The following is a 13,549-nucleotide window of genomic DNA, read 5'->3' on the forward strand; positions in this document are numbered from 1 at the left end:
GTGTTCAGAGGGGAGAAGGGGACTGGGGTGCGGGTCTCAGAGGGGAAAAGGGGAGGGGAGAAGGGGACTGGGGTGGGGATCTCAGACAGGGGAGGGGGAGGGGAGAAGGGGACTGGGGTGAGGATCTCAGAGGGGAGAAGGGGACTGGGGTGGGGGTGTTCAGAGGAGAGAAGGGGACTGGGGTGGGGGTCTCAGACAGGGGAGGGGAGAAGGGGACTGGGATGGGGGTGTTCAGAGGAGAGAAGGGGACTGGGGTGGGGGTTTCAGACAGGGGAGGGGAGAAGGGGACTGTGGTGGGGGTCTCAGACAGGAGAAGGGTAGGGGAGAAGGGGACTGGAGTGGGGGTGTTCAGAGGGGAGAAGGGGGCTGGAACTGGGGGCTGAAAAAAGGGACAGAGAGAGAGAGGGGACAGATCCTAGATGGAAGGGGGAGCGAGAGGGAGGGCAGACCCTGGATGGATGGGAGAGGGAGGGCAAATGGTGGATTGAAGGGGCAGAGAGAAAGGGCAGGCAGTGGATGGAAGGGACGGCAGAGAGGGCAGACACTGGATGGCAGAGAGAGAGAGAGAGAGTGAAGACAGATGCTGGATGGAAGGAAGACGATGAAAAGAAGATGAGGAAAGCAGAAACCAGAGACAACAAACTGTAAATAAAATATATTTTTTTATTTTTTTTGCTTTAGGATAAAGTATTGTAGATGTGTTAAATGTTTATAATAGAACATGTAAATAAGGTAATCTTTTTATTGGACTAATTTTAATACATTTTGACTAACTTTCGGAGAACAAAACCCCCTTCCTCAGGTCAGGATAGGATACTGTAACAGCACTATACTGTACTGACCCGAGGACGGAGGTTTTGGCCTCTGAAAGCTAAATGTATTAGTCCAATAAAATGGTATTATTTTACTTTCTATATTTGTTTTATTTCTATTTGTTAATTTGTAAAGTGGTGATTGGTACTTGTTAGGTTTTTTTTCAAATTTACATCTGCAGTCTTTATATTTTGCACAGTACTAGGGGACATTTTCTGTTTCTGTGGTGTTGCATTGTATGCAGAGTCTGGCATTGGGGGTTCAGTTTAATTTTTGTCTAAATAGAAAGTTTATGATTACTTATTCTATAGTGGATTAGGGTGTATCTGTGTTTGTGAAAAAGACATGGCTTTCAGTTGGCATTGACTGTGCAGGATCTACGATCTGTACTATTCTGTCTGGTTTCGTTTTACAATAGGTGAATTGATGTTCTAGTGCTCACTGTAGTGTTTAAGATGCTTTCCTTTTCCTTGTGTGACTCGTAGAAATGACTGCTTATGGTATGGTAGAATTGCTCTATAGGTCCTGAGTGTTTTGTATTCTCGGCATGCCTAGTACTGGATTTGGGGGGGGGGGGGTTAAAAAATGACCGGCCCCGGGTGTCAACTACCCTAGGTACGCCACTGCATACCCACCTTCATTTCCAACCCACACAGCCCTTCACATGCATCCACCTCCACCCCATGACATTTCCCCTACATACACACCCACTCTTACCCCCAACACACACACCCCCTACACATAATCCCCTAAATGCACACCTACCTCTACCCCCAATACACACATACCCCTATAACACACACACCCCACCTCCACCCCCATGACAAACACACATACTCTACACATTCCTCTATGCATGCACACACACACCCCCTCCACTCCCATAACACTCACACACACAGTCCCCTATGAATACACCCACCTTCACCCCAACCCACATCCCCCTACACACCCAACCTCCTTTTCCTCCAACACACAGTCCCCTCATGCACACCCATGTCCACCCTCGATGACACACATACCCATGATAGAAAAGTGCAAGAAGGGAGAAAGAGGGAGTAAAAGAGGGTGTCAGGGAAGGGAATAGCGCAGGTGTGGATCATGCAAAAAACAGGTGGCAGAGAAGGGTGGAAACTGTGAGAGGAAAGGTAACACAGGGTAGGAGGGTGGCAGAGGACAAAGTGAATGCACAAGGATAGAGCAAAGAAGCCTAGATCTCCCCCAGCATACACACATCTCCCCAATACACACTTGCAGCCCAATATACCCATCCTCTCAATACACTCTTATACCCCCAAAACACACATCTCCCCTCCAGGGCCTGTTTTAGACATGGTGAGTAACAGGGCAGAAATTAAGGAGGTGGCCCCTGATCCCCCCCTCCTCCCAATCTCCCCACCTGCATTGCTATTATGTGGTCCAAGCATCTCCTCCCCTTCCCCCACCACAGTCTATTTCTCTCCCTTCCCTTCACCTTGCGGTCTTAAAATTTTTATTTCCCTTCTCAGAGGGCCCCGGCGTGGCAGCCATCCTCACAAACTGCCTCCAGCTGTCCCGAAGCTTTCCCTCTGTGCCGCGATCCACCCAGGTAGAAACAGGAAATTGCATCCGGGGTGGGGGTGGGGGGGGGATCGCGGCAGACAGGGAAAGGTTGGGGCAGCCGCAAGCAGCTTGTGAGAATGGCTGCCATGCGGGGGCCCTTCTGAGAAGGGGAACACATTTTTAAAGAACATTGGGAAGGGAGGAGGATATGGACTGTGGTGAGGAAAAGGGGAAGTGATGCCTAGACTGTGGGGCAGTTTGCCTCCCCCTAATGCTGACCCTGCCCCTCCCCCCAACACACATTTAGCAAAAGGAGTTTTTGTGTGTGCAAACTTGTGTATTGTGTAATGTCACACCAGGGCGTGGTACAGTCTGTATCACCAGGTCTGCTCCCTCTTACACTTTCCCTGGAAGAGGTCAGGAAAATTTCCCCTGATCCAGATCCCACGCCGATCCAGGATTTCCAACTCGCCAGCTCAGACACTCACAGAGCAACCAAGTTCCAAAACATAAAGAGCTTTTATTCAGCACAAAGAATTAGATTCCATACCCAAAGTTCAGTCTCCAAAACACAGCACAAGTCCCCCCCCCCCCCCCCCCCCCCCCCCATATGTGCTTCAGGATTCAAAGGAAAAAATAAACTCAAAAGAATGCAAAAACAGCACAGGAAAGGTTTCTCTTTTCTTCCCTAACCCAGCTGGCATTTTAAGTCCATAGTAGTTCATAAGCTTCTCATAAGTTTGCACCAGCATTTCCAGAACACAGCCTAAAACTATGTCCTTAATGAACCTTTTTCTGAGCAGGTGAATTCCCCAACATGATCCCAGCAGTAGGCTAGTACTGCTCAGTAACACTCTTCACATGGCTGACCCTGACCCCCACACCCCCCTTTCTCTTCAGGCTGATCAGTCCCTGTCTCAGGGCAGCATTTCCCCAGTGAGGACCAGGCACCAGTTCTTTCCCCCAGCCACAGGCTAGGACTGCTCAGGAATAGTCTTTGCACCCTTCACAGCCACAGGCTAGGACTGCCCCTCAGTCTCTGCACCCTTCCTTGGCTGGCCCTGACCCCCCTCTCTCTCAACAGCATTTCTCTGGTGAGGACCAGATACCAGTTCTTTCCCCTTCTCTCACTAACCAGGCACTGCACTAACTTTAAGGTCCTCTTGCCCTGGGTTAGGTATCCTCCCCAGTGTGTTTTTTCTAGTGAAAAATGTGCCAGTACTCAAATGCCAGACCACCCTTCAGGGGTGGAGTGATCACTGAAGGACCCATCCCACAATAGCCAGGCCCCCTGCAACCAGTCACAGAAACTATGATAAGGCAGAATTGGTGTGTAGTGCCTGAGCTCTTTCATTAAAACTTGGGGACCATGGGTCAATTTTAGCAGACAATGGAAAAGGTGTCGGTACTCAGTACCCTCAAGTACCCCCTCAAAAAAAGCACTGGGTATCCTGTTTACTCCTTGCAGCAGGTTCTCTGTGAGGAAAGTCTCTCCTTCTCCTCCTCTCAACTCTGTTCCCCACCCCCCAGCAGGCTTTTTTACCTGGGGTGTTCCCCAAGAGAAATGACCCCACCCCTTTACAAGCCTTACTCTGGCACCCAGGGCATACTGCTTACTTAGGCCCAGATGCATCAACCATAAGTCAAAAAATCTAAAACGTTAAAGTCCTTAACGAATTTGAAAAAACGAAGCATGCACCAAAAAAATAAGTCGCACATGTTCGGTGCGGTATTGAAAACTCCAATGCATCAAAGATTCGTAATCCCCGTCGGTAATCGGCCCCTAAAGCATGCGCAGAGCAGCCAAGCGTTATGCTGGCTGCTCTGCGCATGCCACAAACATCCAAAACAGCAACAAGAAAAAAACACAAACACGTGGCTCCCTGCTTCCCCCTGCATCAATACAAAAATAAACATACATCAAAAAAGGATCTGGAGGGGGCAAAGGCGCTTGTCAGAAGCATCCAGTATGGACGGCCTTGCCCCCCCCCCCCCCCCCCGCCGAGGTCGCTGCTGCTCCCCGCTTCCGCTCGTATAAAATAAAAAAATTAAAACAAAACTAAAAAGTTTAGCAGCCCCGGTCCCCCTCCCTTCCTGTCTCTCTCTGTACTCCTTCTCCCATAGCTCCGCCTCCAGGCATCCTCCGCCCCCGTGCCCCGCCCCCCTGAGCTCGTTGCCACCGCTCCCACCCTCTACTGGACCCCCCCTCCGCTTTACCGGCCCGCACAGCGCCTCTCACCTCTGTGTGAAGGCGCTGCACGGGATGGAACAGCTGATCGGCGATCACTGCTGCCTCCTCCGACATCTCTCTGTTCTTCCTGGGCCGCCCAGGGGGGCGGGGCACGGGGGCGGAGGATGCCGGGAGGTGGAGCTATGGGAGAAGGAGTACAGGGAGAGACAGGAAGGGAGGGGGACCGGGGCTGCTAAACTTTTTAGTTTTGTTTTAATTTTTTATTTTATACGAGCGGAAGCGGGGAGCAGCGGCAACCTGGGTGGGGGGGGGGGGGGCGGGGGCAAGGCCATCCATACAGGACACTCCTGACGAGCGCCCTTGCCCCCTCCCAGTCCTTTTTTGATTTTGTTTTCATTTCATTTGTATTGTATGCAGAGGGAAGTGGGGAGCCACATGTTTGCGTTGTTTATTTTGTTTTCAACATGCCAGCTTGGAATTTTAAGGTGCAGGGGGAAGTGGGGAGATGACAGCTCAGGCCTTTACGACTGCTCTGACCATATGTTTAATATGTCGCGGTAAATGATTCGGTGTGATTGTCGGTATTGTTAGTGCATCCCGAATCGCCCACATTACAATGGTAGTTACTCTTTTGTATTCTGTTTTCGTTAGCTGCTTGCTTCCTGGGAAAAAGGCCTTTAATGCATGCAACTGTTAGGAATTTCCTGTTAAAGGGTTGTTAGAGGGTCCTTAAGGTTTAGTGCATCTGGCCCTTAGTCAGGACAGGAGCAAAGGCTGGATCTAAGTCCTGGCATGTCTCTAAGGACTGACTCCTTTCCCTACAGGTGTGGAGCACCTCCCTTCCTGAGGCCATGCCAGAGCTTTTCTCCCTTCCAGGGGTTCTGTGTCTGTCCTGAGAAAGACATCACTAAGCACTACTGGGAAGGGAAAGGTTTAGAACCTCAGGAATCTGCCCTCTTGGTAATTCTGCTTGCCTCTCTCCTGCTGCAACCCTTCCAGGGATGCACACCAAGCTATCCAGATAAAATCTTCTCCTTTTATGTTAGTATTTTCAGGAGCAATAAGATATGAAAAGACAATAGGGAGACCAGGAAGGTGTCTCATACATCACGATAGCCAGGTAAAAAACATTTAAAAATTCCACAGTCAAGCTTTATAATAAAATCCAAGTCTATCCATGAAAGTCAAAAACTCTGTGGCTGAAGAAAGTGTGCTTTTACCACCTGGAGAACGCTAAAAGGAGTTTAGTATCCAATAACCACTGAGAAGGTTTTTCCTTCCTTGGATCAGACAGAAAGTAGGTCAAACATCACTATGCAAACCCTGGTAGAATCGAAGTGTGACTCACAGATTTCAAAGCAGCTGAAAACTTCAGATTTCACATTTAACAATTAACATAATAAATATTTCTATAAAATGCATTTTAAATAAATTAAGAATAAATGCTAATTAGTAAATGCTTGTCAAAATGTATTCAAATACATTCTTAGAGGCAGGATTCAGTAAATGGTGCTCAAAATTTGTCGCAGAAAATAACCAGTGCTAAGCATAATTCTATAAAAGGCGTTCGCCCTTTATAGAATTACATGTAACACCCATTCCTGCACCTAACTTTAGGTGCCAGACTTACTCCTGCTGAAACCTGATGTAAATGCTGGCACCCAAGTAAGGCGAGCTGAGGCCATATTCTATAATTCCATGTGCAAATATTTGGAACGTCCCTGACATGCCCCTGGCCAAGCCCCCTTTTGAGTTACGCACTGGTAGAATTAGGTGCCAAGCCTTAAGGAAGAGCTCGCAGCCAGATGTGTGTGCAAATGTTAAGGAATGCCAATTAACATCAATAATTCATTGTTAGCATCCATGTTAATTGGCTCATTACTCAATTAATTTGCACACGCATCTTCGGCACATGCACAAATTTGAACGCGCGATTCTGGGCCCTATATATATAGAATCCGGGGGAAAATGTCCCTCTCCCTCCCTGGCCACGGTAGTCACTGAACAATGCTGTTATCACATTGGAGTTGTGCTGCTGTGGCGGTGGCTGTACAGAGCCCACGTCACTTTAATACACTGTTATCACACCTAGAGCTGCACTGCCACGGAGGTGTTCTATACAGAGCTGTCATTATTGCCTTAATGCTATTTTATGCTATTAATCGGAGTGTTAATAGCATCCTTATTGCTTATTTCCAGAAGCCCTTTCCATAGTAACAAGGTTCCCTGAAAGTGATGCAGTGTCTGCACATTTATTGCTAGAAACCTGAGGAAGACAGCAGCTCAAAATCTCTGCAAAGCTCATGCTGCATCTGAAATGTCTGGGCATAGCAACATTGGGCTTCAAGGGAGCATCAAATACTGCCTGACAAGGCCCGATCTTCGGCTGAATGCCATCCAAGGGATGCAGAGCTCGCCACTCACATAACCAGGCCCTGTGACATGTTAGCAATGTGCACCCTGAAGAACAGATTTCTGAGCTGGAAACTCACAGAGTAAAATGCCTTGCCAGTCATCTGCCAGTGGTAGTTTCTGAAGAATCCTTAGATAGTCTTATTAGGTTCAAGTCCAAACAAATGACTGTATTCTAAAATATTTCTGATGTAAAGTGCAAAAACAAAATCTGGGTTTATTACATGGTATCACATGCAGACTTCAAATTAGTCTGACACTGTCCTACTGACGATGTTTCCTCCCGGTGCCTGCTGTTAGGTGAGGTAAAGAATTGCTGGGGGGTTTGGTGAGCTTTAAACTCAACTCTCTACGGTTTTGGTTGTCGTCACCTTCCTTCATCTCATGCCGAGGAGGTCCTGAAGGCAGCCTAGCTCATTTTCAGTGTCACCAGATGTTCATGCAAAGTTATCTGGAGACCAGAGAGCTGCTCTGGGAGGACGTGGTAACACCACTGAGCTGTGAAAAACCACTGTTGCATGATTCAAGACTTGACATGGAACCCCTGCCAAGAAACAGAAAAACACACTTATTACATTCAGTATCAGTAGCAGCAGACCTTTGGCCAGATCCAAAGGTCTCTATTCTATCCTCATCCTTCTCGATCTATCTGCTGCTTTTGACACTGTTGATCACAGCCTACTCCTTGATACACTGTCCTCACTTGGAATTCAGGGCTCTGTTCTTTCCTGGTTTTCTTCTTATCTCTCCCAGCGTACCTTTAGTGTATACTCTAGTGGATCCTCTTCTACTTCTATCCCACTGTCAGTTGGTGTACCTCAGGGATCTGTCCTGTGACCTCTTCTTTTTTCCATCTATACTTCTTCCCTTGGTACTCTGATCTCATCCCATGGTTTTCAGTATCATCTTTACGCTGATGACTCCCAGATCCAGGGCCGCCGAGAGGGGGGGACAGGGGGGACAAATGTCCCGGGGCCCGGGCCTCCAGGGGGGCCCGGCGCCGCCGCCGCCTGGCCCGCCCTCTGGCGCCGCCTGGCCTGCCCTCCGTTACTCCCGTCTCCTAACCTGCTAAGCCTCCTTTCACTTCGCTGCAAGCAGCAGCAGGTCAGGCCACGCCTTCCTTCCATGTCCCGCCCTCACCTGACGTAACGTCCATGAGGGCGGGGCACAGAAGGAAGGAGGAGAGGTCTGCCCTGCCACTGCTTGCTGCAAAGTGAAAGGAGGCTTAGCAGGTTAGTTCCGAGGGCCCGGCGACCTCGGGTGGGTGGGCGGCGGGGGGGGGGGGGGGGTCTGGCGATCTCAGGTGGGCGGGGTCCGGCGATCTCGGGTGGGGGGGGGGGGGGCCCGGGGGCGGCCTTGTCCCGGGCCCGGCTCCGGCTCTAGGCGGCCCTGCCCAGATCTACTTCTCCACACCAGAAATCTCAGCAGGAATCCAAGCCAAAGTATCAGCCTGCCTGTCTGACATTGCTGCCTGGATGTCTCAGCGCAATCTGAAACTAAACATGACCAAGACTGAGCTTCTTATCTTTCCCCCTAAACCAACCTCTCCTCCTCCCCCATTCTCTATTTCTGTGGATAACACTCTCATCCTTCCTGTCTCATCAGCTTGCAACCTTGGGGTCATCTTCGACTCCTCCCTCGCTTTCTCTGCACATATTCAACAGACTGCTAAAACCTGTCATTTCTTTCTCTATAATATCACCAAAATTCACACTTTCCTTTCTGAGCACACTACCAGAACCCTCATCCACACTCTTATCACCTCTCGCTTAGACTATTGCAACTTGCTTCTCACAGGTCTCCCACTTAGCCATCTCTCGCCTCTTCAATCTGTTTAAAATTCTGCTGCACGACTATATTCCGCCAGTGTCATTATGCTCATATTAGCCCTCTCCTCAAGTCACTTCACTGGCTTCCTATCCGTTTCCGCATACAGTTCAAACTGCTCTTATTGACCTATAAGTGCATCCACTCTGCAGCTCCTCAGTACCTCTCCACTCTCATCTCTCCCTATATTCCTCCCCGGGAACTCCATTCACTGGGTAAATCTCTCTTATCTGCACCCTTCTCCTCCACTGCTAACTCCAGACTCCGTTCCTTTTATCTTGCTGCACCTTATGCCTGGAATAGACTTCCTGAACTGGTACATCAAGCTCCATCTCTGGGCGTCTTCAAATCTAAGCTAAAAGCCCACCTTTTTGTTTCTGCTTTTAACTCCTAACCCTTGTTCACTTGTTCAGAACCTTTATTTTATCATCCTCACTTTAATATTCCTTTATCTCTTGTTTGTCCTGTTTGTCTGTCCTAATTAGATTGTAAGCTCTGTCGAGCAGGGACTATCTCTTCATGTTCAAGTGTACAGCGCTGCGTACGAGAGGCGCTGTGAGGGCCCGGTGGCAGAAGGAGGGGCGGGTAGAGGGGGGAGCAGCGGTTGTGACGACCTCAGGGGGGGTGGGGGCGGGGCCACGGGAGGGGCAGAGGATGGCGGGGAAGCTGTCATTTCAAGGAAGGAAGGGAGGGGGGCCGGGGCTGCGTAAAGTTCTGATTCCAATGGAGAAGGGAGAGGGGAGCGGGGAGCGGTGGTGACCTCGGGTGGCGGGGGGTGGGGGGGGGCAAGGCCGTCCATAAAGGATGTGGTTTTTTTTATGTCCTTGGCATGCGCAGAGCAGCCAGCATAACGCTTGGCTGCTCTGCGCATGCTCTACTAGCTGATTATCCGACGGTTTTACGAAGGATTAGAGAATGCAAGTGAGCTGCAACAAGCAGCTCATTTGCATTCCCTTTCATTCATGCATAGCCGTTCCCGTCAAAGATTACACATAATAAAAAAAATCTTGGTATCGTCTGCAAAAAGGCAAACCTTACATTTTAATCCTTCAGTAATGTCACTCACAAATAATATTGAACAAAATTGGCCCCAGCATTGATTCCTGAGGCACTTCGCTACTCACCTTTCCTTCCTCCGAGTGAATTCCATTGATCACCACCCTCTAGCGTCTTTCCATCAACCAATTTCTAATCCAATTCGCCACTTTGGGTTCTAACTCCAACCTTTCATTTAAGAGCCTTCTATGAGGGAACATGTCAAAGGCTTTGCTGAAATCCAAGCAGAACACATCTGGAACACGTCCTTGATCCAATTATCTAGTCGCCCAGTCAAAAAATTCAATCAAATTTGTTTGGCATGATTTACCTTTGGTAAAACCATATTGCCTTGGATCTTGTAACTCATTGAATTCTAGGAGATTCACAATCCTTTCCTTCAGCAACACTTCCATTACTTTTCCAATAACCAAAGTGAGGTTTACCAGCCTGTAGTTTCCCACTTCATCTCTGTAGCCACTTTTATGAAGAGGGACCACATCTGTTCTCCAATCCCATGGAACATCTCCTGTCTCCACGGATTTATTACACAAATCTTTAAGAGGACCTTCCAGAATCTCTCCCTCAATATGTTGGGATGGATCTCATGCGGTCCCATGGCTTTGTCCACCTTCAGTTCTTCAAGTTGTTCATAAACACATTCTTCTGTGAACAGTGTGATATGCACTCCATTCTTATATGTACCTATACCAGCTGATCGTGGACCTTCTCCAGGATTTTCCTCTGTGAACACAGAAGTATTTGTTTAGCATGTTCACTTTTTCTTCATTGCTCTCCACATAGCCATCCACAGCATCTTTCAGTCTCACAATTCCATTTCTAGCCTTCCTTCTTTAACTAATATACCTGAAAAAATTTTTGTCTCCCTTCCTTGCATTTCTAGCCATTTGTTCAACCACTTCTGCTTTCGCTAGATGTATCTCCCTCTTGACTTCTTTCAGTTTCTCAATGTATACTTTTCTGTGTTCCCCTCCTTGAGTTTTCCTGTATTTCATGAACACTACCTCTTTTGCCTTTATTTTCTCAGCCTCTTGTTTGGAGAACCATATCGGTTTCTTTTTCTTCTTGCTTTTATTTACTTTCCTTACGTAAAGGTCAGTAGCCATTTTAATAGTTCCTTTCAGCCTGGACCACTGTCTTTCCACTTCTCGTATGTCTTCCCATCCCATCAGCTCTTTCTTCAGGTACACCCCCATTTTGTTAAAGTCAGTATGTTTGAAATTCAGGACTGAGTTTTGAGTGGCTGCCCTCCGCTCTAGCTGTTATATCAAAACAAACTCTTTGATGATCACTACTGCCCAGGTGGGCACTAACTCTGACATTAGAAACATTTTCCCCATTTGTGAGCACCAGATCCAGCACTGCTCTTTCCCTCGTGGGATCCATCACCATTTGTCTGAGCAGAGCACTTTGAAAGGCATCCACTATCTCCTTACTTCTTTCCAGTTCCACAGATAGAACTTTCTAGTCCACATCCGGCAAGTTGAAATCACCCAGTAACAGTACTTCCCCTTTCTTTCCCATCTTTTGGACATCTGCAACCAGATCTTTATCAAGCTGCTCTGATTGTGTCGGAGGTCTGTAGATAACACCCATGTGGACAGTGGTTTCATCTTCTCTTTTCAAGGCAATCCATATTGCTTCTTCCTTTCTCCAGACCCCCTGCATTTCAGTCACTTTAATATTGTTTCTGACATACAGAGCTACTCCTCCACTTTTTCGACCATCTCTATCCTTCCTAAATAGATTATGGCTCAGTATGTTTGTGTCCCATTCATGGGAGTCATTGTCCGTCATAGCGACAACATCTAAATCTGCTTCTACCATCAGGGCTTGAAGATCATGAACTTTGTTGCTTAGACTGCGAGTATTTGTGGTCATCGCTTTCCAGCTACATTTCAGTGGCAGTCTCATCTAATGTGTAGCTTTTTGCTTACTCACCTACCGTGGTATTGCTAAGAAGTGAATTGCTAAGATTGTTTATTATTATTATTTATTATTTGTTGCATTTGTACCCCACATTTTCCCACCTATTTGCAGGCTCAATGTGGCTTACATAGTACCGTCAAAGGCGTTTGCCCAGTTGGTGGATAACAAATACAAAGTTGTACAGTGATCGTATGAAGTTTAAGTGGAGGGTCGGAATGGATGAAGATTGCGTGATGTCCTGTTTGATCATAGTCTTGATGTGTTGGTAGGTGAAGAGGGTTACGTGGGGTCATTGGGGTAGGCTTTTTTGAAGAGGTAGGTTTTTAGTCATTTCCTGAAGTTCAAGTGGTCGTGGATTGTTTTCACAGCTTTTGGGAGCCCATTCCATAGTTGTGCGCTTATGTAGGAGAAGCCGGCTGCGTAAGTTGTTTTGTATTTCAGTCCTTTGCAATTTGGGTAGTGTAGGTTTAGGTAGGATCTTGACGATCTGCCTTTGTTTCATATTGGTAAGTCTATAAGATCTGTCATGTATCCTGGGACTACGCCGTACATGATTTTGTGGACTAAGGTGCAGATTTTGAAGATGAACCGTTCTTTGATTGGGAGCCAATGCAACTTTTCTCCGAGGGGTTTGGCACTTTCGAAGCGTGTTTTGCTGAATATCAGCCTGGCTGCTGTATTTTGGGCGGTCTGGAGTTTTTTAATGAGTTGTTCTTTGCAGCCCGCGTAGATTCCGTTGCAATAATCTGCATGGCTTAGGACCATTGACTGTATTAGGTATCGAAAAGTTGCTCTTGGGAAGAAAGGTTTTAATCGTTTGAGCTTCCACATTGAATAGAACATTTTCTTTGTTACAGAGTTTACTTGGCTCTCGAGGGTAAGGTTGCGATCGAGCGTGACACCGAGTATTTTCAAACTGTCCGAGGTAGGGAGGGTACGTCCTGGAGTATTTATGGTTGTGGGTTTGCATTTGTTATACAGAGAGGAGAGGATGAGGCAATGTGTTTTTTCGGTGTTCAGTTTCAGTTGGAATGAGTTTGCCCAAGAATCCATGATGTTCAGACTATCGTTGATTTTGTTGGTTATTTGTTGTTTTCATTGCTTTCTTTACTACTATTGTAGCTTGTCTTTTGCTGTAGCTTCTAGTTTAAATGTCTAGACACATATTGTCTGAATCTCTCACCAAGGATTCTTTTTCCTACCACAGTGAGATGCGGTCATCGTTACAACATAGTCTTTTGTTTTTCCATATATTGCCACATTCTCCAACGTACTTAAAACCTTCTTGGTAACACCAGGCTTTAAGCCACTTACTGAAGTTCTCAGTATTTTGTAGTCGTTCCTCCCCTCTCCATAAGTAGGTAGAACTTCAGAAAAAGCTACAGTCTGTAACAAAGGTTTTAACCCCTCCCCCAATCCCTGAAAAGCTCTCTGGGCTACAAGCAGATCATTTGTGCCCAGGTAGATAACAACATAGTCAGTATTTGCCTGGTACTCCTGCTAGCTGAGGATCCTGGAAGGCATTTCACTTTGCTGGGCTCCTTGAACTGTGTTCCAAAGTTAATGCCTGTGAGAATGGAATCCCCTAACAGTAATGATTTTCTGGTTTGAGTTTTATTTGTGCTCTAAGAGTGTCTTTTCTCTTGAGCTACCTTCATTGGCTCTGATTCCAACTCACTTCTATTTTCTTGTGCCTCATGATGCTCTAGTGCAGTAAAAAAATTGTCTAGGGGCAGCAGTTGTGAGGGCGGATGCTTCTGTGTCACATGTCTTAATCTG

General features: G+C 47.3%; 1 protein-coding gene across 2 annotated transcripts in view; it reads right to left on the bottom strand.

Moving 5' to 3' along the window:
- Positions 1 to 6,230: 6,230 nt before the first annotated feature.
- SEC14L5 (SEC14 like lipid binding 5) overlaps positions 6,231 to 13,549 on the bottom strand; it is an 82,924-nt gene continuing 75,605 nt past the window's right edge. For both annotated transcript variants that reach the window (XM_030212653.1, XM_030212652.1), the window contains one exon: positions 6,231 to 7,502. In XM_030212653.1, coding sequence (XP_030068513.1) covers positions 7,406 to 7,502 — 97 coding nt within the window. In that variant the 3' untranslated portion in view covers positions 6,231 to 7,405. The remainder of the gene's footprint in view (positions 7,503 to 13,549) is intronic.

The sequence above is a fragment of the Microcaecilia unicolor genome, chromosome 8 (genome assembly GCF_901765095.1).
Source record: "Microcaecilia unicolor chromosome 8, aMicUni1.1, whole genome shotgun sequence".
In the NCBI taxonomy this organism is placed as follows: Eukaryota; Metazoa; Chordata; class Amphibia; order Gymnophiona; family Siphonopidae; genus Microcaecilia; species Microcaecilia unicolor.